Source organism: Corvus cornix, chromosome 28 (assembly GCF_000738735.6).
Source record: "Corvus cornix cornix isolate S_Up_H32 chromosome 28, ASM73873v5, whole genome shotgun sequence".
In the NCBI taxonomy this organism is placed as follows: domain Eukaryota; kingdom Metazoa; phylum Chordata; class Aves; order Passeriformes; family Corvidae; genus Corvus; species Corvus cornix.
This window is the reverse complement of record NC_046356.1, coordinates 3,351,641-3,374,721: the sequence shown is the minus strand read 5'-3', so window position 1 is coordinate 3,374,721 and position 23,081 is coordinate 3,351,641. Positions and strand designations below refer to the sequence as shown.

Here is a 23,081-nt window from a genome sequence, read left to right as displayed (position 1 = left end):
ATCGGAGAGCCCGCTGCGACCGTAGCCACGCCTACCTCGTCTTCTATTGGAGGGTTGGGCGGAAGTCGTTCCCACTCTGGGTAGGGCGGCATGGCAACGGAGTGAGTGACGTCATCGCCGGGAAGAGTGACGTCATTTAACAATTTGGGGTGGACGGAGCTTGAAGCCCATCCAGTGGGCAGGGATCTCTTCCATGGGCCGGGTGGCTCCAAGCACCCGTGGGGCAGGGCCCGGCCGCACCCCCTGCAGGCTCAATCCAAGGCGGTTCTAATCCAAATTCTTGGAATGCGATTCCCAGAGAAACTACGGCTGCCCCACCCTGGAAATGTCCAAGGCCAGGTTGGATGCAGCTTGGAGCAACCTGGGACAGTGGAATGTGTCCCTGCCCGTGGCAGGAGGTGGGACGAGCTGATCCTTCAATTCCCTTCCAACCCAAACCGTTCCACGCCGATCTGAGGAAAACGGAGAAAACGCAGCCCACACTCACTCTCGAGATTTGATGCTTTATTCTGTCTCTACTTGGTTATAAACACCTGGCTATCAGAACTGTCACCGCTACACTGAAGTCGTTACTCAAAACACACGCTGCAAACAGCAACAAACCGGAATGCGCCTCCGCGGGCTTCCCTCCCAGGAGTGCATTTTTCCAATCTTTCAGTACGGATACCTTTGGAATGATACTGTTAACATAAGACACAAACTCCTCTTCTGGCTTTGCTCGCAGCCCCCTCCCTCCTCCCAGTGCCTTCTGCCACTGGAGATACTTTGTGTAATTGATTTGCCAACTGTAATTCCTGTTCTCCTGCAGGATTGGGAATGCGGCTGTTAACTCAGCCTTTCCCAGCACCAGTCCCTGCTTCGCGGGCTCTGGGGGTGCCCAGGCTGGTCCTGGAAGGGGCTTTAATCAGCATTTCATGTCGAAGGATAGAAAATAGTCTTTAAAACCTGGGTTAGGGAGCAACGAGGTGGAGTTCAGGTCCCGCCGGAGACACGACACGGAGTTGGGAGGACACACTGAGGATAGGATGGACGCTGGAGCTGAGCACCCTGCAAGGTTCAGCCCTCAGGGTTAAAAAAAAGGAGAGGGAAAAACTGCCCCTCCTGCCAGAAATGCAAAGAAAAAGGGATAATTTCCCTGTGCTGCAGCATCCTGTGGGATCAGCGGCTTCATTTCCCCCCTGGGACACCTCCCTGGGCATCTGCTTCCCCATAAAAGAGCAACTCAGTTGAAAACATTGCAGCTCTGGTCAAGCCCTGATATTTTGCCAATTAAAACCCCTCTTGAACACCCAATTTCTCTGCCGTCTTCAACTCCCCCAACCCCACCGAGCTCCAGGGTGGATTAGGACATGGAGCTGTTTTCATTTCTGCTCGTGCTGGAGATAAACCCAAAATCCTCGTGTCACATTTTCCTTCCCCTGCTCTGGCCTCAACCTCCTGACCCTGCTCTGTCACCCTCAGGTCCGGCACCGCTGCGTCACCTTCGGCAAAACATCCGATTTTGGGGGATTTTTTTTGCCCTTCCTGTCCCAGCTGCTCAATTCTGCACCCCCATCCTGGGGGGAATGAACTTCCTGGACATATTTATTCTCCTCCAGGTGGGATTTTTACCTAGAACACACCATTCTAAGCCCAAAATGTAGGGGTGCAGGTCATGGTTGCTGCCTTGGGTGTCAAACCTGGCAGGATCCCACCAACTCTCCCTAATTCCCACATGGAATATGGCTTTTCCTGTCTGGTCACTTGCTCTGGATTAAATTCTGTAAGTGCTTATCCTGTTTCCTGCCTTTAAAAAAAAAAAAAAAAAATCCTTTCAAGAAGTTTGTCTGGTGATTCCATTAAAAAATAAGAATAAAAACGGTATAAACTCATTGTCCTCTGTCAGGGAACAGCAGTTACGTGGTAGAGGCTCACAAAGTACAAACAATTGTGTTGTTCTTACTCAAGAATTGTGTAAATTCCTGTGTTAAAATGGTGTCAATCCTGACCTGGAATGCCAAGGGGAGGCCGGACCGGCATTCCCAGTCCGTGACCACCCTACCACCACCAGCAGCAGGGATCCACAGCAGGCTGAAGGTGGGGAACACACCCAAAAAAACACAACCCAGGGCTCGGCTACTGCCTGGGAGTGACAAGGGAACCACTGGCATGGGCTGTTGTCCGGAGAGGATCGAACATGTGGGGTCAGAGGCTCCTAAAACTCCGCCTAACACAGCAGAGACCCCACAGCTGGGCTGGTGACAGCGCTGGAGGTATCACAGCTACGGCAGCACAATTCGAAGAAATGAAACCTCCAGAACTGTTTAGAGGAACCCCTTAAAGACAACTCTCTGCCTTTGCAGGGAAAAGTGGGAGAAATCCTTAGTTCTGCTGTTTGCTCCTCGTTTTTCGGGATCTTTCCAAGCCACAGTGGCCCAAACTGCCGGAGAGTGGGAAGACAAAGTCACCTCCTCGTCCCCTCAGCCGGGCGGGCACAGACACAGGGACAGCAACCAGGGGGTGACAGGACATGACACGAGGATGTTCCAGAGCCCAGACCACGGGCTCGGGGCTCTCCGGGCCCCCCGGCAGCGGCCAAGGCTGGGCGGTGTCGCTGCTCCGGGCCCGTTAACTGTCACAGCCGGCGCCTGGCACGGCCACCGGGGCCACGGCCACCGGGGCCACGGCGGGGTGGTCACTCTGGAACACGGCGAGTTCCGTGGTGGCCTCGGGGCCGCCGGTCCCCGCGGGCTGGGGCAGGCCCCGGGGTCCCCGCTGGCCGCGGCCGCTGCGGGAGCAGTCGTGGTGGCCGTGGTTGCCCAAGCGGCTGGAGGCCACCACGGCTTTCATGGCGGCCTGGAGCAAAGGCAGAGAATTAGGGAATTGTGCAATGTTCCCACCTCCAGGCCCAGCCCAGGACACCCCAACAATCCCACCCTGTCCACCCCTGGGAGCATTGTCCAAACCCTCCTGGAGCTCTGGCAGCCTCGGGGCCGGGCCCATTCCCTGGGGGAACTCAGCACCTTCTGGGGGAAGAACCTTTCCCTAAAATCCAAAATCCATCCCAAGCCCCCTGGCACAGCTCCACACCTTCCCTTGGCACCCCAAGAGGGTGTTTGGCAGAATTCTGCCCTTGGAAGCCACTCTCTGGGCCCTGTAGGCCGTGGCCGGGGATGTGGCAGTGTCCCCCAAGGTGCCAGATGTCCCCTCCTCACCTTCAGTTTCCTCCTGGCGTTGAATTCCTGCAGTTTCTTCTGCGTGCTGTCCATGTGAGCGAATTTCGCCGCTTTCCCGGTGACCCAGGGGTGCTCCAGGGCCTGATAAACCGTCAGCCTCTTCTGCGGGTCCAAAACAATCAATTTTCTGACCTGAAAGCACCGAAACCACGCCGAGTTTTTGTTATTTTGAAATAACTCACAGTAAAGTAAGAAGGAATTATCGTGGATGCGTAGTATATATGGTAATGAATGAGAAAATCAGTCAGAAAAATAAGGAATAAATAAAAGAAGTTAGAGGAAGCAAGAGTGTGTACTAAATAAATAAATAATAAATTCGCATGAGAAATGAAATAATTCCTAGAAATGTGTGATAAATAAATAAATGTAATGAAATAAATATAGGCAGTAAATAAATAAATAAATAAATAAAAAGGAAATAATGAAAGACATGAAATCAACAATAAAAATATGTGATTAATAAATAAATGAATAAATGTAATAAATAAAAATAAAATCACAAAATAAATGGAATCAATAATGAAAAGAGTGATAAATAAATAAATGGAAATTTGTCATAAATAAATAAAACAAAAAATGTAATAAACACATAAAAATAAAACCATAAATCAATCAATCAATAATAAAAATGTGTGAGAAATAAATGAAATTAAAGAAATTAGTAAATAGATACAAATGAAATAATCAAATAAGCAATCAAAATGTTATAAATAAATAAAGTAATTAATAAATAAAGGGATAAAAATGAAATCTTAAAAGAAATAATAACAATACACAACAAATAAATAAAACGGAATAAATAAATAAAACCGAATCAATAAATAAAAATAATGCAAAATAAAATAAAATAATAAAATAAAATGAAGTAAAATGAAGTAAAATGAAATAAAATTAAGTAAAATAAAGTAAAATAAAATAAAGTAAAATGAAGTAAAATGAAATAAAATGAAGTCAAATAAAGTAAAATAAAATAAAATAAAATAAAGTAAAATAAAATAATAAAAAAATAAAAATAAAAAAAAATAAAATAAAATGAAGTAAAATGAATTAAAATAAAGTCAAATAAAGTCAAAGGAAGTAAAATAAAGTAAAGTAAAGTAAAATAAAATAAAATAAAGTAAAATAAAATAAAATAAAATTAAATTAAATTAAATTAAATTAAATTTTAAAATAAAAATAATTTTTCGTTTCACAAGCCCCGGCACTGCCTCGCTCACCAAATCCTTGGCGTTGGGGGACACCTCATCCCACCAGGGGGACACGAACTCGTAGTCGCAGGTGAGGATGCGGCTGTACATGTACTGATCCCCCCGCGGGTCGAAGAAGGGCTCGAAGCCACAGAGCCTGGAGAGGGGACAGGAGCTGTGGGACACGGTGGGACAAACCCAGCCCCCCCCGTGGCACCGGTGCTGTGGGACAGAGGGGACAAACCCATCCCCGCCGTGTCCCACGGCTGTGGCACTCACAGGATGTAGGTGATGACGCCCACGCTCCACATGTCCACCTCCGGCCCGTAGGGACACCCGTGCAGGATTTCGGGGGCTGGAAGCAAAGTTTGGGGGTCAAACACGCTCACAGGCAGAGAAAACCCCGCTGGGCACCGGCAGCATCTCCCAGGTGTGGAGAAAAAAGGGATAAATGTGGCTCTGTGCCAGCCAGATGTGGCACAGCGCCAGCCATCCCTGCACCGAGCTGTGCCCGGCCTCAGGCAGGGAAACCTGCTCGGAATGTCCCTCCTGTCCCCAGCTTTCCTCTCCCCCAGATTGTCCCTCCCACCCCCGGTTCCCCCCTCCCCGCTCACCGCAGTACCCCGGCGTCCCACACACGGTTTTCATGGTGTCCTGTTCGTCCACGATCTTGGAGAGCCCGAAGTCACCTTGCGGGGACACGAGGGAGTGGCATTGCCATCAGGGAGGGGCACTGGGATCCCCTCTCGTGCCACAGCCCCCCCAGCCAGGGCCCCCAACCCACCGATTTTGAGGGGCGCGTCGGGGGACAGGTCTGCGTAGAGCAGATTCTCCGGCTTCAGGTCCCGGTGGACGACTCCGTTCTCGTGCAAATACTGCAAAAAGAGGAACAGTGGGATGTGAGAAGGAAGGGACGGAATTTGGGAGGTGGCAGCAGCACCTGGGGACCCGTCACAAACTCAGGACCAGCTCGGGAACAGCCACCGCTGTGGCAGTGCTGTTTCCAGTTAGGAGTTCCCGTTTTTAAAGCCTCCCGTTGCCATGGAAACTATGGGATGCAGAGCAGCCTTGACCTTCCTCCTTCCTCTCCTTCAGCCACCCTAAAAGCTGATCCATCTTCTCCCAGCAGTGCCTTTGGAAGGCCAAAGGAGAGCGGATAAAGGAGGTATTTGGAATGGGGACAGCTCTGCCTTTCCCCAGGGATATTTGGGATCAGTGCAACTCTGGATGCCTCTCCCCCCCAGGGGTATTTGGGATGGGGCAACTCCAGGCACTTCTCCTCAGGGATATTTGGGCTGGGGGCAGTTCTGAGTCCCTCTCCTCAGGGATATTTGGGCTGAGGGCAGTTCTGAGTCCCTCTCCTCAGGGATATTTGGGATCAGTGCAGCTCTGGGTGCCTCTCCTCAGGGATATTTGTGATGCAGGTGCCTCTCCCCAGGGATATTTGTGATGGCTGCAGCTCCAGGCCCTTGTCTGTCAGGATATTTGGGATGGGGGCAGCTCTGGGTGCCTTTCCCCAGGGATATTTGGGTGCAGCCCCCCCAGTGCCACCCCGAAACCACCCCTGGGACCCCCTCACTGGGCCATCCCCAGGGTCACCGTACCGAAACGGCCTCCAGGATCTGCTTGACCACGTGAGCCGCATCCCGCTCGCTGTAGAACCCCCTCTCCACAATCCTGTGGGCACACAGAGCCTTCAGCCCCCTCCATCCTCATCCTCCTCCCACATCCCACTGGGATCCATCCCCCGGAGTGGAATCCGTACCTGTCGAAGAGTTCTCCTCCCGTCACCAGCTCCAGCACCAGCGCGATCTCCGAGGGCGTCTCGAAAATCTCCTTCAGCTTGATCTGGAAAGAGCAACAGGAGGGATTTCGGGATGTGGGATGTGGGAACACATCCTGGCTGTGCCGGGAGGAGGCTCTGATTGCCAGGGAGGGGGGAAAGGGTTGGTTCAGGGCAAACCAGCGCATTTCCCTCCTCGAGTTGGTTTTTCCCCACTCTTGATTTGTTTCCACCTGAATTTTTTTAACAGTTCGCAGCAGCCCCGCTCACTTAACACAGAATAAGGATGGATCTGGGAATGGGAAGAGCTGGTGCCTTTATCCTCTTCTCATCTCTGAGCTCGTTTGTCAGAGGAGCTCCTTGAGCGCGTTTTAATTTCGCAGCTCCGTCGGCACCTCGGAGCCTCTGTTGCTCCTGCAGTGTGAGAGCGACCCCGGCTGCATCCCCCGGGATGGATCCTGCACTCCTGCCCTGGCTGGGATGAGGGAGAGCCGGACACAGCCCTGCGAGGTCATGGCCACTCTGGGATCAAGGCTCTGGGAATGTCCCTTGGACTGTTCTGCAGCAGAGGAGGCACCAAACCTGTGTTTTCCTCCCGATTTTTGCAGTTTAGCTCCCACAGGAGCCCTTTGTGCCTGCACAGCCCATCTGGAATTAACAATTCTCTCTTAAAGCCACGTCCAAATGCAATTCTTCCTTTTTTTTTTTTTGGAAAAATGGAAACCCAAGAATTTCACGCTTCTTAAGACTTTTGTGACACCGCGAATTTCATGGGGCTTTAATCATTCCCCTTCCCAGGCTGGGTGACAAGCCGTGATCCCCCGCGGGGTGAGAGACACTATGTGGCAGCTTATTGCATTATAATAATACACGGAGCCCTATAATTTTCCTATTAACTTCAAAAGTTTACAATCCTATTATCAGCCGCCACCGAGGTCGGTGCCGCACGATAGCGGCGCCGGCGTCAATAATGGAGCAGAGCAGCTCCTCTTCAAACATCACTTGAAACTTGGGATGAGCAGAACCCCACGGAAACCTTGGGGATTTAAATATTCAAACGGGCTGGATCCTCCTCCACGGGCTCCAGGGAGCCGCTGGCTGGAGAGGAGAGGGAGGAAATTGGATTTTCTGTGGTGTTCCTGATAACACATCAGAGAGGAGCCTCTTGCCACCCATGGCTGGTATCACCTGGGCTGCTCCGAGTGCGTGATTCCCATCCTGGTTGTTATCCTGCGTCTGCCCAAGTGTCCTGGGGTGGGGGAAATGTCTCCGTGGAAAAGGCTGAAGCACCAAATTGCCCCAAAACATTGAAACACCCCAAGATGGGCCCAAGCCGAGCTGGCTGAGAGGTTTAGGGACACCCCGTCCCCAGTGCTTTGCCCCTGTTATCCCTGGTTTTGGGGTGGTTTGGATTTTTCTTGGCTTCATCTCTTTGTGTGAAGGTTTTGGGGTTTCTCCAGAGGGCAAAGTTCCGAGGATGTTTGATGTGGCTGGGCTGGAAGCAGCTGTGCCCGGGGTTTGAGGGATGCTGCAGCTTGGGCGGCAGCAGCCAGGGGCAAGATGATGTCCCAGCGATGTCCCAGCGATGTCCCAGCAATGTCCTGATCACAATCCCAACAGGAGCAGGGCCTGTCCCAGCCCCACAGCAGCTCCCAGGTGCCTTTTTTGTGTCATTTCCTTAACCCAGCTGTTCTCCAAGGTGCTTTTGCAATTTCCCAGTGCAACCACGCAGTCAGGATTGAGCCTTTTTTGGGAGGTGGGGGGCACGGAGCCCCCCAGCCCCTGCCATTCCAGAGGGGCTCTGCTGGCCCAGGCCGGATTAGATCCACTCTGGGCATTGTGAATCGCTCCAGCCGAGCTCCCGTTATCCCCGGAGCACTGAGCAAGGGAATGGCGATGGGCAGGACACGGCCCCAGCCCCCATGGCCTCGGCCTCCCCTTTTATCTCCCCTGGCAGGATTCATTACAGATGGGCAATTTTCTGTGGGATTCGTTTGATCTCCTCGATGGAAATTGCTTACCCGGTGGAAATGTCAAGCCAGGGCATGGGGAGGGGGAGGACGGGGGGTCCTTGGCCTTGGATATCAGAACTGGGAGCTCAAAGCAGCTGCAAGGAGCAGGAATTTCATGTGGCAGGAAGTGAGGAGTCACCTGGACTCTGTCTGTGAGGCAGGGAGGGGACACGGGGTGCAGGGAGGGTTTTCCATGGGGTGCTGGGTTCATCCTGCACCGAGATGGGATGAGCACGAGGACATTCCAGCCCTTCCCTCGGCAGTGGGCTGAGTTAAGGGCAAACCCACCCCCAGCAGCCATGGGCCCGACCCAAGGGGAGGTGGCAGCTGTGTCACGAGGGTCCTACTCACGATGTTGGGATGCGAGAGCCGCAGCAGGACCCCGATCTCCGTCCTCACGATCTTTTTGTCGATCTGGGAAGCAGAGCCCACACAGAGGTTGTGTCACTTGCGCTACCTGGCTCCGGCTCCCCACCACACAGAGACCCCCCCCATCACTCCCAGCACGTTTCCATGTCTGCCCCAGGGCCCACCCCCATCCCAAATCCCAGCGCTTGTGTCCGTCTGGGACCCCCAGATCGTGGGAACAATGCCCAGTGCCAGGCCTGTGCCCATCCTGGTGCTGAGAGTCAGGGGAGGAGAGACACCACCACCCCTCCCAAGCACCCCCTGCCCCTCCCCAGCCCCTTTCCTGCCTCACTCACCGTTTTCTTCAGGATCTTGGCAGCGTAGGGAGCTCCCGTGCCCTTCTCCTGGCAGCTGAACACCACCGAGGTGGCTCCCCTGGGAGGGCATGGGGGGACGTGAGGCTGGCACAGAGCTGGGGGTCCCGCTCCCCCTGTGCCCCCCACCAGCACCTTTGGCGGTGCCAGGCCCTGGGAGCTCAGCGTGGATCCCACTCTTCATGGATCCCACTTTTCATGGATCCTCCTCCTCCTACATCCCCCTCCTCTTGGATCTCACTCTTCATGGATCCCCCCACTCCTGCATCCCCTTCCTGTACCCCTCTCTTTCATCCCCACCCCGCATCCCCTTCCTGCACCCCCCTCCTGACGCGTCCCTCTCCTGCATCCCCCTGCTCCCGCATCCCCCTGCTCCCGCATCCTTCCCGGCTCAGGCTATTTTAATTAAACCCGACTTCTACAGGGGGTTTAAATCCTTAAGCGGCTTTCACGACAGGACGGAGCCGTCGTGTCCCCACTCGCAGCCCCTCGGCGACAGCGGCGACACTGCCGGGGCCCCATCCCAGCCGCGTCCCCCGGGGCCACGGCACACGGGATGGTCCCTGTCCCCAGACACCTCCCTGCCGGGTGAAACCGCTCCGGGTGACACGGGGCCCGTCGCCATCGCCTCCCCGCCGCGCCCCTCAGCCGATGGCGATCTCAGCTCGAGTTAATCGCGTTTCCTGAGCGCTGGACGGTGAAATCAGCGCATCGCTCCGGGCCATGCCGGGGCTCATTTGCAATTTCATCTCCTTGCCTGGCTCCTGGAGCAGATTAATTCCTGCCCCCGAGTCATCGGCCGCGTTTTACCGCACTTTGGCTTCGCCGCCTTCTGGGACGGAGCTCAGGCTGTGCCTGGAGGTGCCCGGCAAGAGCAGACCCCCAAAACCACCGACTTTCACACCAAAACAATCCCCTGAGCCCACCAACCTCCCCCCCGCTGCAGCTCCCGGGTGCTCTCCTGAAAGGAGGGATTTGTCTTCAAACCCAGAACAGATTTTGCAACTCATCCGGCTGAATTTGGGAACGGCGTTCCCATGGCAACGGCAGCCCCGGGTACCGGCTTCCACCGGGATGCTGCGGGATCCACCTGGGATCGGCGAACCCCAACCTGGCCCAGCTCCAAAACATTTCCTCCCTTTGGCCAAACATTCCCCATGAAACTTTAGTTTACAAATAAAAACCGACTTGGGAACGAATTGTTCCAGCTGAGAGGGGAGAGGCGGCCACCAGCTTAGCAAAATGGGCAAAAGCTGCAATTTGACCCCAAAATGACATCGCTGCTGCTGCTGCGAGTATCACAACAACGCTGTTCCAGCGGGAGAAGCCACGAGGTTATTCTTGGAAGCTCCCAGCTGGGCTGGACACGGGGGCAGGACCCTCCACCCCCTCTCCACAGCTGAATCCCAGCCAGGATCTGTCGCCTCTCGCCCTCCCTCTGCATTTTTCCGCACGGACAATTCCCAGCCTGATTCCCTCCGCTAACAAGATCATTTAGGAGCGCTCGGCTCGGCGTTTAGGAGGACTCGGGGTGGCTCCTGTGCCCGCTGTGCCCGTGGCGCTGCCCCTCACGCGTCCCCAATTAGGGCAGCGCTTGGATCCGCGCCGGAATTCGCCACACCTCGGCCCCCGGCCCCGCCGGCCCCCGCAGCCGCCGCTCAAGGCCTCAAATAAATATCCCCAATCAGCCTTGCCTGCGACGGGAGATAATTGCATTTGCTTTCCAGATGAACTGGAAAATGCCGAACAATGGGATTTGCCAAGAGCCCGGAACGTGCGGCCGCCGCGAGGGCCGGAAGCAGCCCCGGGCTGGGTCCTCCTCGCTGCCCCCACATCCCTGCCCTGCTCCCTCCATCCCTGCCCGGCTCCCTGGGGCTTCCTGGCCAGAGCTGGATCCAGCCTTGCCAGGAGAAGCTCTAAGGGAGAGCTGTGCATGGCGTGTGAGCTCCCACCAGCCCAAATCCCACCCAGATCCCAACATGCTGTGAGTGGGTGGCTCCAGGACTGAGACCAGCTTGATTTAAACCTGGGTGCTGAAACTGGATGGATGGATGGATGGATGGATGGATGGATGGATGGATGGATGGATGGATTCCAGGGGCTCCAAGCCTGTCCCTCTGTCCTACATCCTTCTGTGCAGGGCTGGGTGCTGCCAAGCCCTGGGCTGACATGGCCACACCTCGATACAAACACTTAAATTCCTGCTTTTACCAAAATTGCTGTTTTTCAGGATTCTCTGAGGATAGAAACCCAGTGGCAGCTGGGTCTGGCCCAGCCTGAACCACCAAATCCACCTGTTCCAGACCCAGGGCTCTGAGGCAGCACTGCCTCCCCTGCTCTGGCACAGCCCAGAGACCCCACAAGTGGGACCATCAACCTTCCCACCACGGGCTCCCGGCACCCCCTGGCACCCCCCTGCCTGGGGGGCACTGGGACACCTCACCCAGGATCACAGCCCCCAGATGGGCTCTCCAAGCCAAATCCAGACCCTTTGTGGAGCTGGCACTGCCTGGCCTTTGCAGGGGGCTGCTGCAGGCGGGACCCTCATCGCCCACCCCCAAAGCCTTGGGGTGCTCGGAGGGGAGATGAGTCTCCCCATAATCCCACTCCCTGCCATGGACATGAGGAGTATCCAGCTCCACATGCCCAGGGACCTCTGGCCCATCCTGCAAACCCCCAGTGAGCGCTCCCAGACCGTGGCGGCAGTCCAAGTGCCAGGTTACACGAGAGGGGAGGGTCTGTCACCATCCACCCCCTTTATCCATCCCCCCATCCCTGCTTCCATGGCCCTTCCACATCCATCCGTCTTCCCTGCATGTCCATCCCCTCCTGCACCCCTCCATTCTTCCACCCCTCCTCATCCATTCCTCCCACACCCGTCCATCCCCTTCGTATCTGTCCCTCCCTTCCTGCATCCTTTCCTGCATCCCTTCATCCCTCCATTCCCCTTCATCCATCCCCCCCATCCATCCCCTCCGTATTCCTCCACCCCTCCCCACATCCCTGCATCCCCTCTGCTCCCCTTCATCCCTCCCTGCCTCCCTCCAGCCCTCTCCCCACCCCAACCAGGACCGCTCCCACCCCGGGGGGTCTCCTGCCCCTCCCAGCCCCTCCCAGTTCGCTCTCCCCGTCCGGTACCGTCCCAGCTCGGAGCCCACGACGTAGAAATCTTCCAGTGCCGCCTCCCGGTGGGATCCATCGATCCAGAACTCGCTCCCGCTCTTGGACGACGGCATGGTGGGCTGGGGGCTGCGAGCTCCCGCCAGCTGCTGGGAAGGGGAGACCCCGGCATCGATAGCCGCGGCCCCCTCCTCACCCCCCCCCAATCCCCCCGCGCTTCCGCGAGTGCCCAGATGGCTCGGGAAAAACCAGCGCTCGGGATTATTGAGCGCCATGGAATCACGGCCACAAATCCCCTTCCCACCCCGCACGTACGCTGCCTTTTCCGAGATAATTCCCCCCGCTGTGGGATCTGTTCCCCCTCCAGCTTTATCCGCCACCCTCATCCCCCTTTTCCCACTCCATTCCCACCTTTCTGTGGATCACCCCCCGGCTTTGCAGAGCCCGGCAGGCCGGGCTCCCACGGACTGGTTTGCACCCCGATTCCCGCAGCCTCCCCCAACCCCCCCGGCCCTCCGCACGCCCCCGCGGGCCCGGTAATTTTGGGGTGGGGTCGGGGCCCGGCACGTACCGTTACCTGCGGCGCCGCTCGTGTCCGCCCCGGCTCTGCCTCATCCCCGGCGCGGGGTGGCCGTGCCGAGGGTGGGCACGGGGGGTCCTGAGCCCCCGGGGCCGGTGCTGAGCCTGACGCGGCCCCCCGGGCCCGGGCGGGCCCCCCCGCTGCTCCCCAAACCGGCGCGTCACGGCTCAGCTCCTCGGCGGGGCTTCACGGGGCGCTGAGCGGCGCTGGGATGGGAGGACGCAGGGATGGGAAGATGGAGGGATGCAGGGATACAGGGATGGGAGGATTCAGGAATGGAGGGATGCAGGGATGGGAGGATGCCGGGATGCGGGAGCGCTGGGATGCCGGGATACCGGGCAGCACCGGGAGGCAGGGATGGGAGGCTGCCGGGCTGCGGGAGCGCAGCGCTGCAGGGAGAGAGGAAGGTGGGGATGCGGGGCCGGGGCTGCGGAGCACCGGGACCCTCCCAGGCAGCATCACCGGCTCCGCCGCGCTCCCGCCCGGCTCGGCCGTGCCACCCCCCGGCCCGGCGCCGCCACTGCACCGCCCCCGCCGCCCCCGCCCTCCCGGGGCTGCGGGACCGGCGCGGTGCTTGGGGGGGTCCGGGCGGCCCCGACCCCACTCCCGCAGCGGCAGGACCCGGCCCCGCAGCGGCACCAGGGCGGGGGCACCGCGGCCGCTCCCGGGAGCACCCGGAATCCCCCAGGTGCCGCGCCCCCCCATCCCGCCCCGCAGCCTGGGGAGCACCCGCGGCCCCGCACCCACCGGGGCCGGGCCGTGCCCCCCCGAGCAGCCAGAACCGGGAACCCCCGGTGCCGGGGGTCTCGTCCCGGGGGGGCGCGGGCGCTGCCCGGAGCGGCCGCACGGTGACGCCGTCGCCCCACCGGATGGGAACGGGGGGGGCGGGGGGGAAATGGGGAGGTGGGAGGGGACGGGGCGGGGCTGGAGTGGGATTGGGGAGGGTTTGGGTTACGGGGCTGGAGTGGGAATGGGCTGGGAAGGGTGGGAATGGGACTGGGAATGGTGGCGCCCGGCTGGAGCAGGGGATGGGCAGGGGAGGTGGGACCAGGGATGGGTGGGGTTGGGGTGGGATTGGGGATGGGGTGGGGCCAGGAACGGGACGGGAATGGAGATGGGATTGGAGAAGGGATGAGATAGGGCAGGGCTGGGACTGAGGATGGGATGAGGGTGGGGGTTGGGTTGGGATAGGGTCAGGGATGAGATGGGAATGGGGATGGGATGGGAGGGGAATAGGGCCGGGGTGAGACTTGGATTGGGAATGGGGTGATCTGGGCCTGGCAGGAACAGAATCCGAGTGGACATGGAATTAGAGAAGGAGATGGGACGGGGCCAGGGATAGGATTGGGCTGGGACTGTGGATGGTGTTTGGATGGGGCCAGGGATGGGATGGGAGTGGGGATGAGATGGGAATGAGGATGGAATAGGTCCAGGAATGGGGTGGGAGTGAACATAGGGCTGTGATTTGTCTGGGAAAAGGATAGGAATGAGGCTGGAATGGGGCCAGGAACAGGGTGGGAGTGGGGATAGGGCTGGGGTGCCGTTGTCCCCGTGTCTGGGGCCACCCACGCTGTCGGGGAGCCCCACGGGGTGTGGTGTTCCCCACAGCAAAGGGAGGAGAAAATCCCTCCTGAACATCCAAGGTGAGGAAACAGCAGATTTTTATGTTTTTCTATTAAAAATTCGAAATCCTGAGGGCATCCAGCGGGACCGAAGGGTAGACGGGCCCTGAGGATGCTGCAGAACCCCCCAAATCCCTCAACACAAACAGAAGACCCCCACAAAAGGCCCCACCACGAGGGTCTCGCCAGCCTGAAACGTTCTCCTTGTCACGGGCTTCCCGAGTATTTATTAGAATATTTTATCATATCTGAGGGAGGCAAACTCAGCCCTGCTTGATCTCCTCCAGTTGCAACTCCCTTTTGAAAGGGATGTTCGTACAGGGAGTGACCTGCTCCATGAATAAATTGACTCTGCCTCCGTCTCTCCCCCGTCCTGGAATGTTGTGGAGACAAGGGTGGGCTGGAGAGGCTGCTTTGCATAATTAATATTGATCACTCGATCCCGAACAAGCACAATCCCCCCGTTCATCCCCAAAGAGTGGAGGGCTGTGTTGGCAGCGGGGAGGCAGCTCCTTCCCTTTGGAAATCCCATAATTGGGCTCCTGGCGAGGGCTGCAACCCCCCCACTGCACCCACAGACACCCGCGGGTGGGCACGGGATGGGGCACGGCACTGGGCAGCGGGAAATGGGGATTTTGGGATGGGGCAGCTCCGGTCCCCTGCACGCTGCAGCACCCCAAATTCCCCAAGAGGCGCGGGGTCCCCTTTGCAGCACCGGGACACATTCCCAAGGTGCAGATCCAGCCGCTGGCAGCAGGAATTGTCCCATCCTCCGCCGGTTTGGTGGGACGGTGGGGCTGGATCGGAGCCTCCGGCCTTTTGTCTGCGGGAGAGGAATTAATTATTTTGTTCTCTCATTACCCTGGACTAAAATCCATTTCAGAGCAGCATAAATTTAGGTGCCTGAAGTGGCTATTTTAACATCCCGGGAAACATTTCTCTCCCTCTCTCGCCCTTTCCCCAATCATTTCTGTCTCATTGGCAGCCATCGACGTTCCGGATGAAGCACAAGATGGAGGGACATTATCCAAACACAGTGAAAGGGCCCCTCCAGGATGGAAAATGGGATGGTGAGGCCGAAGTGGGACCCCCCCAAACCCCCCAAGCCCCCAGCACTGGGCTGGGGGTCTCGGACAAATCCCAGAGCAGAGTCTGGGAACGGCCCCGCGAGGCACCGGCTGCCGCCGTGTGCTGCTCAATTGTTTGGAACATAAAATGGAAATTAATACATGGGGTGACCCCCCCCCGGCATCCCCCCCTTCCCCCCAGCGCCGTTCGCCTCGTTAATTGAACGGCGCGAAGCAAATGAGGTCAGAGCTCACTTGAGCCAGACAAGGACACGGGAACACGCGCGGCTGCCGGCGAGGCAGGGCTGTACCTGCCCGTGTTTAGCATTCCTGCCGGGATCCGCTCATTAAAAACCTAAAAGGCGGCTTAAGCATCCCATTAGAGCCTCTCCCGTCTCTGGATCCTTCCCTCGCCGACATGGTTGCGGGGGAGAGCGGGATTGCAGCCGGGCTCTGGGAGGGGGTTTGCAGTTCCTGCCCCATCGCCGGCTCTTCGGGGGGCTTTGGGGCTCTTCTGAGGGTGCCTCGAGATGCCAGAAGCAGGGGGTGAGAGAGGCGGGAGGGATGCTGAGGGTGAGAGGGGCAGGAGAGGTGCTGGAGGCCGGGATGCTGCTGGAGCATCCCAAACCCCATGCCTGGGACAGGGTCCAGCGGCTTAGGAAGCCCAGGATGCCCCCTGCCCCAGAATCGCCTCTCTTTCCAAGGAGATCCCCCCTCAGCCGGGCTTTGGGAACAGTTCCCACACCGTGCCTCAGTTTCCCCAGCTCTGGCAGGGCCTTGGGTGTGGTCGCTGACTCTTCCCATTTTCCAGACGTCCCCAGGGATGTTCCTAGCTCCGGCAGCGATTCCTGCTCTGGGGTCAGACCCTGCTGCTGTGGGAGCTCCACAGGTGCTGCTCCAACCCTGCCTGGCCATGGATCACCAGGACTTAGGGAAGAGGTGGCACACGAGGACCCCTGTGGGACCCCTCCCAGTCTCCCCTCACCCAGAGGAACCCAAGGGTCTCCGTGCCAGGGCTGCGGGCACCCATCCCATGGAATACACCGCTCCTGTGGCACTGGATGCTGGCACTGCTCGAGGGGCTAGTTGGGGACCCCACTCCTCGTGTCCCACCCCAAACAAGACCCCAGCAAGTGGGGGGCACTCAGAGCCATCCCAGGGCTGCTCAGCTCCCCAGCCAGGAGCACCCACACTTGGAGGCCTCGCTCCGGTGGCACCTGAGAGCCACCTTGTGCCACCTCCTCGGGGCTTCGTCTTCCTCGGCCGCTCCATCCTCATCCCAGCAACCTTAAGGAGCCATCCCAGAGCCCACCCAGCATCTCCCCTCTCCAGAGGAGGCTCAGGCATCCAGCATTCCCTCTTTCCCAGCATCTGCCTGCGTCCTCCTCCACTTCCTCCCTCTTCCCTTTCTCTCTCTCTTCCTTCTTCTTTTTTTTTTCTAGACAAGAAATGAGTTGTCTTCCCGCAGATGTGACTAAAAGCACTCTGGAAATGTCAGCCACTGCTGGAAAGGGACCCAGATAACATTTAGCTTTAGGTAAGAGAGTAGATTTTCTCTGCACTAATTCATATTTATAAGCTCTCGTGTTCCCGGGGAGAGCGCGGCGCTGATGGCACTCGCTGATTGCCAGCGCGCGGAGCAGGGAATTGTTTTCATATCCGAGATTAAAGAGTGGTTTCTGCTCCCAGTGGCACCTGTGTATTTACACTGGTCATTCTCAATTCATTCTTATAAGATTAAGACTGGAAATGGGAAACGGTTATACAGTGCCGAGCCCGGAGGGGTCGGGGGACGGGGCGGGGATGGGGCAGAGCCCGGATCCTGCACCGGGAACAGCCTGGTCCGAGGAGGGGTCGGGGGCTCTGATCCCTTTGGGTGGGAAAGCTTCGTCCAGAGGGAAACTCCTCATCCAGATCCTATGGGATGGTCACTCTGCATGACCCCTGCGGGGATGGATGGGGAGGGATGAGGGTGGATGGACGGGGATGGACAGGGATGGATGGGGATGGATGGGGATGGATGGGGATGGATGGGGATGGATGGCCGGAGCGGCGCGGGCAGCGGGACGGACACAAGCTCGCCACAGATTAGCTGAGAGCTTTATTTCTACTAAGATTAGGTAAAAGATTTATTTCTATTAAGATTAGGTGAAAGATTTATTTCTATTACGACTCGGCGAAAGATTTATTTCTACTATTATTATTTTTCAACACATCCCGGGGTTTGTGTCAGCTGATTAAAAGCAAACAAGTAAAGCTCCTCTTCTCCGTGGTGGATCAAGGATTTGGGAACTTTTAGAGCTTTATTTAGTTTTTTTCTGGGTTTTTTTTTTTGTTGTTGGTTTTTTTTTTTTTTTAAATCGTGTTTGCAAAGTGGCTGAGCAGCTCCGGGGAGAGTCGGAGCGTAAACATGGGGGGAAAGGGGAAAAAAACCCTGGGTTATGTCAGGGATTGAGGGGCTGGAATTAGGGGGAGGAAGGGGCAAAAAAAAGGGGGAGGAGGCGGTGGGGGATGCAGGAGGGGATCGGGGTGGAAAGGGAAAAAGGCGAAAGGAGAAACAAGACAATGGCAGAAGGCACCCCAGGGACTTCCTGAGAGGTTTTAGAAATTCAAAATACGCCTTAGAGCCTCAAAGCTGTGTCAGTCACAGCCCCGGCGCAGGGATCACTAAGGCTGCGGCCAAACAATACCAGATTGTGTGAGGAAGGTGGGAAAATCGGGGGTCTCAGCGGCTCCCGCTCACACCAGCGGTTCCGCCCGTCAAGCACGCGTTCCACATGAATCAATTCTGGACAGAGCCGCGGCATAATCCCCGCCAGCCTCGCTATGACAACTTGAAGGAGAATTCGGCGGCTGAGTGACAGCAGATGGAGAACTGACAAGGCAAAAGGCCGCAGGACTTTCCTGCCCTTTTTCCCCGTTTTTTTCTTTTTTTTTTTCCCCCCCTCTTTCATTCTCTCTTCCCCCCCCGCCCGCCCCCGCTCCCCATCCCAGTAACTTTTCCCGGGCGGCTCCTCGGGGCGCACACGCGTCCCTGTGCTGCTGCTGGGGGCAGAGGGGCTTCGCTCGCTCCTTGCAGCCCCTCTGCCCTCTCCCCGCTCCCAGGGACCCTTCCCACAGCGGGATGCTCGGGGCTCCGGCCGCCTCTGCCACCCAGACGGTCACAGGGGGGACACGGCTGGCCCAGCTCAGGGGCTGTGACCTCCAGCCGGGGTGTTGGTGAGAGAGGACACGTGGCGCTGGCACCTCGCTGCAGCTTCAGCCCAGCGGTTCTGGCTTTTTTCTTGCCCCCAAAACTGGGGGCTCACAGGGGATGGAGGGGAAAGGGGAGCGTGGCAGAGCAGAGGGGCTCCCCCAGCCCAGCCAGTGATGCTTTAATTACTCCAGGCTCGTTATCAGAGGGGTGTAAAGAGCCCTGTGGGTTTTCCAGTTAATTCTGGGCTGGGGTCACCCACGTGGGAGTGTTGGGGGTCACCGTCAAGGGGCTCCTGACAAATTCTCCCCTCAACCCAGGGGACACTGGCAGCACCTGCCACGTCATGCTGGCAAAGCCACCAGCGGAGCCAGGGCTGGGCTGGGGACCCGGGGGTGTTTGTGGGGAGGGGACCAGCAGCCCTGAGCTGCTCCAAGCCAATATTTAAAGATCCCAGTGGTTAAAGCTGCTCCTCCATCCACGCAGCTGAAAGAAGCACTCATCACCTCCCTGCTCCCCCCACCCTGCGCGCTCCCGCCTCGTTAGGTAAACGAGTGTATTATTAATAATCATATCAAGGATAAAAAGTGCTTTTGTCACCTCTGGATCCTGCTCCTTTCCGGGCTGCCCTGTTCCGGTTCCACATGCCTGCTCGGGGAGGCAGGAGGGAGAAAGGAAACTAATTAAAAATTGCCAGTGTCTTATGTCGGAGCGTTTGGGTGCGTAGGGTGGTGAAAGACGAGCGGCTTGTTGCAAGAAAATCAATTTTACAGTTACAGGAGCAGAATAAATAGAGGTGGTGCGTTAAGGCAGGAGGATGAGCAGCCTCTGAGGGCTCCAGCTCCGCAGGGATACGGGATGAGCCATCCCGGGATGCTCCGGGTATCCCCGTGTCCCCACCCCATCCCAGCTCCATCACCCAGCAGAAGGCTTTGCTCAGAACCTGGTCAAAAACCACCCAAAAGAGCTCCTCAATTCAGGCTGGGGGCTGCAGCCGGGATAGAAACGAGGGGTTTTTTTTTCCAGGAAACGCAGAATTGGGCCCCAAAAGCCACCCAGAGCGTGGCTGTGAGGTGCACGTGGAAATGGGGGGGTCACCTCATCCCGACCCCGGGCAGCGCCGGCACGTCCCAGCTCCCGCTCGGAATCCATTCCCATCCCCGCCGCACGAGGCTCCATCTGTATTTTATTCCTCTCGCCTCTCCGCAGGCCTGTGGCTAAAATCTATTGGTTTCGTGCACGATTTCATTGTCTTTTTGGGGTCAGGGAAACGGTGAAGCAGCCAATTCCCCTTGGCGGGGGGGTTAAACGCTGCTCGCCCCGCGCAGCGATCCCGCGGGGGCCCCGATGCCTGGGAATGAGGGAGCAGCAGCCGGGGGTCCCCGACCAAAATGACTTTTATGCTAAACGGGATGCAGGGAGGCGGGAGCCAGTGGGAGAGCGGCGGGAGCGGCGCAGGGGGTCCCGCTTTGGGATCTCGCTGCTGCTTCCGGAGCCGTCGGCCGGGACCCCTCCTGCTCCGCTGGATGCAGCATCCCCTCCCCGGCTCTAGAGTCCTCTTCCCAGCCCTGTATCCCCTTTTTCCTCTTCCTGGCCTGGCTGGACTCGGTGTCCCTTCCCCAGCCTGATCCCAACCCCATCAGGATTGTCTTTTCTTTGCCCATCACACCAGGACACGCCGGTCCTTAATCCTCAAATCATCCCTCGCCAGTTTTACATCCATCTCTAAGCTTGTCATAATACATTAATTAAAAAAAAAAAATTAAAAAGAGGAAGGAAATAAAAAGCCCTCTGTGGGTCATTAGGGGATATTTTGGTTTTAATTGAAAGCTACCCCGAGCAGAGGGGCCAGACCCGGATCCTCCCCAGTGGGAGGGATGGGACCAGTTTACCCCAGATGTCAGGAACATCCCATTCCTGGGAAACAGAGGAGGGAGGGACCCTGTGAGGGACTCCCTGGTGGGATCAGGGAGTCCCCAGGTGGGGACAGGGTGTGCAGGGGCCACAGCCCGCTCCGTGCCGTCAGTCCCTGGATCCCAGGGATGGTGTTTGCCGGAGCCGGAGCAGCCGCTCGGCTCCCAAGATATTCCTGGAGTTTGCTGGGCTGGGATTTTCTGACCAGGAGCTGCCTCGAGCAGGCTCTGGCCTGAGAAAAGGGAGGTCTCTGGGTGAATCAGCATTTCCGAGCTGTGCCAGGCATCCCAAATCCCCGCTCTCCATTAGCACCTAATAAAAACGGAGCTAATTATGAATTAGCACGGGATGGAAATGTTTTGGTTTCTGTTCCCCGGGAGCTGCTCAAACCCCTCGGCCAATTTGGAGCGAAGGATGAACGGGGACCCTCGGCCCCAGGGCCAGCGAGGGGCTGCTGGGCCACCTGGGGGGACAGAGCTGGGGACACCCAGAGCTGGGAGAATGCAGAGCCGGGGGCACCCAGAATCCAGGGCAGAGCCGGGGGCGGGCAGAGCCGGGGACACCCAGAATTTGGGGAGCCACCAGGGCTCAACTGCACGAGGGATCCTTGCAGGAGGGATCCCTGCACGAGGTGTGTTGGGATCTGCAGCATCCCCAGGACGAGCAGCTGCTGCCCACGCATCCCTGGTCGGCCGTGAGGGGCACAGCGACTGCCCCGGTGCCCAGAGCCCCTGCCTGGCGTGGCCCTTTTGGGGTCCAGAAGTCCCCTGGGCCACCAGGAGCAGCCAGGGCTGGCCGCGGGCAGCACCGTGCGGGCAGCCCCAGGCTGGCACCCGGCTCAGCTCGGCCGGGCGAGGAGCTCGTTGTGGATTCACGGCACTCCCCGGCACAAATGGGTTTAAACTACCTTAAGTGTTTCAGCAGGGAACTGGCGCTGGCGGTGTAACACTGTATTACCACAGCATTAGGAGTGAAGTATTGATCCTAATCCCCTGGTTCAAAAATAGGATTATCAGAAGGGGAGGGGAGGGAGGGAGGGAGGGGGTGCGGGAGGATGCCCCGTCCCTGTCCCCAGCCCCGTCCCCAGCCCCCAGAAATCCGGGCCCTGCGGTGGAGGGAGAGGTCGGGGCACCCACGGTGGCACCTGGGCGGTCACAGCGGTATCCAGGTGTCCCTCGCCCCTGGAACGGCTCTGTCCCTCCGGATCCAGCACCAGCCCCGCAGGAATTTGCCCACCCCGAGTTCTTCGGGAAGGGGCACCGGGTGAGGGGGAGCTGCCACCGCAGGGATTCTCCTGCCGCAAACCGCCTCGGGTGGCAGTGACCGTGGCAAGAGCGGTTCCGTCTGACTGTCTCCAGACGCACATTCCCAATCCCATGAAAAGCTATCTCCCCGACTGATCGATTCCCACGCCGCTGCTCCTTATGGATTGATTGATTGATTGATTGATTGATAGACCGATGGAGCGAACCCAGCCCGGGGGCTTCAAGAATTCCCCTTGCTACTCTTCCTTTTGCTCCTTTGCCCTCTGGAGCTCGGCAAGGGGCGAGCAGCTGCTGCCTTGGGGCACAGGGGGGTGGGGAGGGGTGCTGCGAGAAGTGGGGTTACAACAGGGTTACACCGAGGATTAGGGCGGCACAAGGAGCAGGTGACACCGAGGAGCCGCCACCGTGCCCCAACCGCCCCCCGTGCCCCCAGACCCCCGAAGCCCCAGGGCTGATGGCGCTGGTCAGTCAGGGATGGAGGGGGGCTGGATTCCCTGGATTCCCTGGGGTGTGTCCCGCTTCCCGGGGCACCCAGCTGGATCGGTCTCGTTACTACAGACGAATGTATGCGGCAGAGGCTGGGCAGGGATTCGGGGCTCTTCTGTGCAGGAGAAAAGGGAGGGTCTGTGCAGCCCCCACCCCATCCTGCCTCGTCTCTCCCAACCCCGCTTCTTTCTTGAGCCTCCCGGCACCGGAGCCGGTCCAAGGGTGACCCCCCCGTCCCTCCCGGCCGTCCCCTCCCCGGCCATCGCCTCTCCCCGCCTGGCTGACTCTCCATACAGTTCCCATTTTACTCCTAATCTCCTCTCTTAGTTTTTAATCCCCTCTCTCCTCCCAGGCTGCCTTTCCCTGTCCTCCCTCGCCTCCTCTCCTTCCCTCTCCCTTCGCCTCCCCCTCCCCGCAAGACAAATTACCCTTAATGATATGCTGAAGGCCATGACACCCATGTTGTCTCTTTGTCATCCTTCGCGGTGCAGCGTGAAAAGATAATACAAACCGCGGCACTTATCTACAATTGAGCGCCAAGACAACCTGCTAATCCCTTAATAACGCGGCGCCGGCCCCACGGCTGCGCTCCCGCCGCTGAATGCCAAATCGGCCAAATCGCCGCCGCTGCCAGCGCCCGCGGCCCGGCTCGGGGTCCTCCGGATCCCGGAGGGGACGTGGTGCCACGGAATGGGGGGGGGGGGGGGGGGAAACTCGGTACCTGGAGCCAAAGGATGGGGGGAGAGGGTGGGCGATGGGCGCGTCGGGTGGCAGAGGGTGTGGGGACAATCATGGATCAGTGGGTGCAAAAGGGTGGGGAGATGGGATCATTGAGTGGCAGAATCTGGGGGAGAATCCTCAATAAATGGGTGCAAAAAGGTGGGGAGATGGGAAAAAACCCTTAATAAATGGACC

General features: G+C 57.9%; 1 protein-coding gene and 1 long non-coding RNA gene across 6 annotated transcripts; both read right to left on the bottom strand.

Annotated features, from left to right (window-relative positions):
- Nucleotides 1-487: 487 nt before the first annotated feature.
- On the bottom strand, nt 488-13,120 carry LOC104697064 (calcium/calmodulin-dependent protein kinase type IV-like). 5 transcript variants are annotated; one of them, XM_039566362.1, is made up of 12 exons: nt 12,611-13,120; nt 12,058-12,188; nt 8,902-8,980; nt 8,549-8,611; nt 6,168-6,250; nt 6,007-6,079; nt 5,187-5,277; nt 5,017-5,091; nt 4,682-4,757; nt 4,433-4,559; nt 3,195-3,347; nt 488-2,835 (listed from the first exon to the last, which is right to left on the bottom strand). In XM_039566362.1, exons 2-12 carry the CDS (start codon nt 12,153-12,155, stop codon nt 2,608-2,610), a joined length of 1,146 nt encoding a protein of 381 aa, XP_039422296.1. In that variant the 5' UTR covers nt 12,156-12,188; nt 12,611-13,120; the 3' UTR covers nt 488-2,607. The 5 variants fall into 5 exon arrangements, with proteins under 5 accessions (XP_039422296.1, XP_039422295.1, XP_039422297.1 ...); XM_039566361.1 differs by having other exon boundaries at nt 12,058-12,185; XM_039566363.1 differs by having other exon boundaries at nt 12,617-13,120.
- Nucleotides 13,121-20,302: 7,182 nt separating this feature from the next.
- Nucleotides 20,303-22,689, bottom strand: LOC120411442. The gene is made up of 2 exons (XR_005603742.1): nt 22,595-22,689; nt 20,303-20,727 (listed from the first exon to the last, which is right to left on the bottom strand). It is a non-coding gene; the product is annotated as an uncharacterized LOC120411442 (long non-coding RNA).
- Nucleotides 22,690-23,081: the final 392 nt, after the last annotated feature.

Excerpts from the sequence above, each read along its gene's own strand:
- LOC104697064 (XM_039566362.1), bottom strand. The coding sequence starts at position 12,155 with ATGCCGTCGTCCAAGAGCGGGAGCGAGTTCTGGATCGATGGATCCCAC. Across the intron at positions 5,278-6,006 it reads AGATCCTGGAGGCCGTTTCG|TATTTGCACGAGAACGGAGT; the intron begins GTACGGTGACCC and ends CTCTTTTTGCAG. Across the intron at positions 4,758-5,016 it reads TGGGACGCCGGGGTACTGCG|CCCCCGAAATCCTGCACGGG; the intron begins GTGAGCGGGGAG and ends CTTTGCTTCCAG.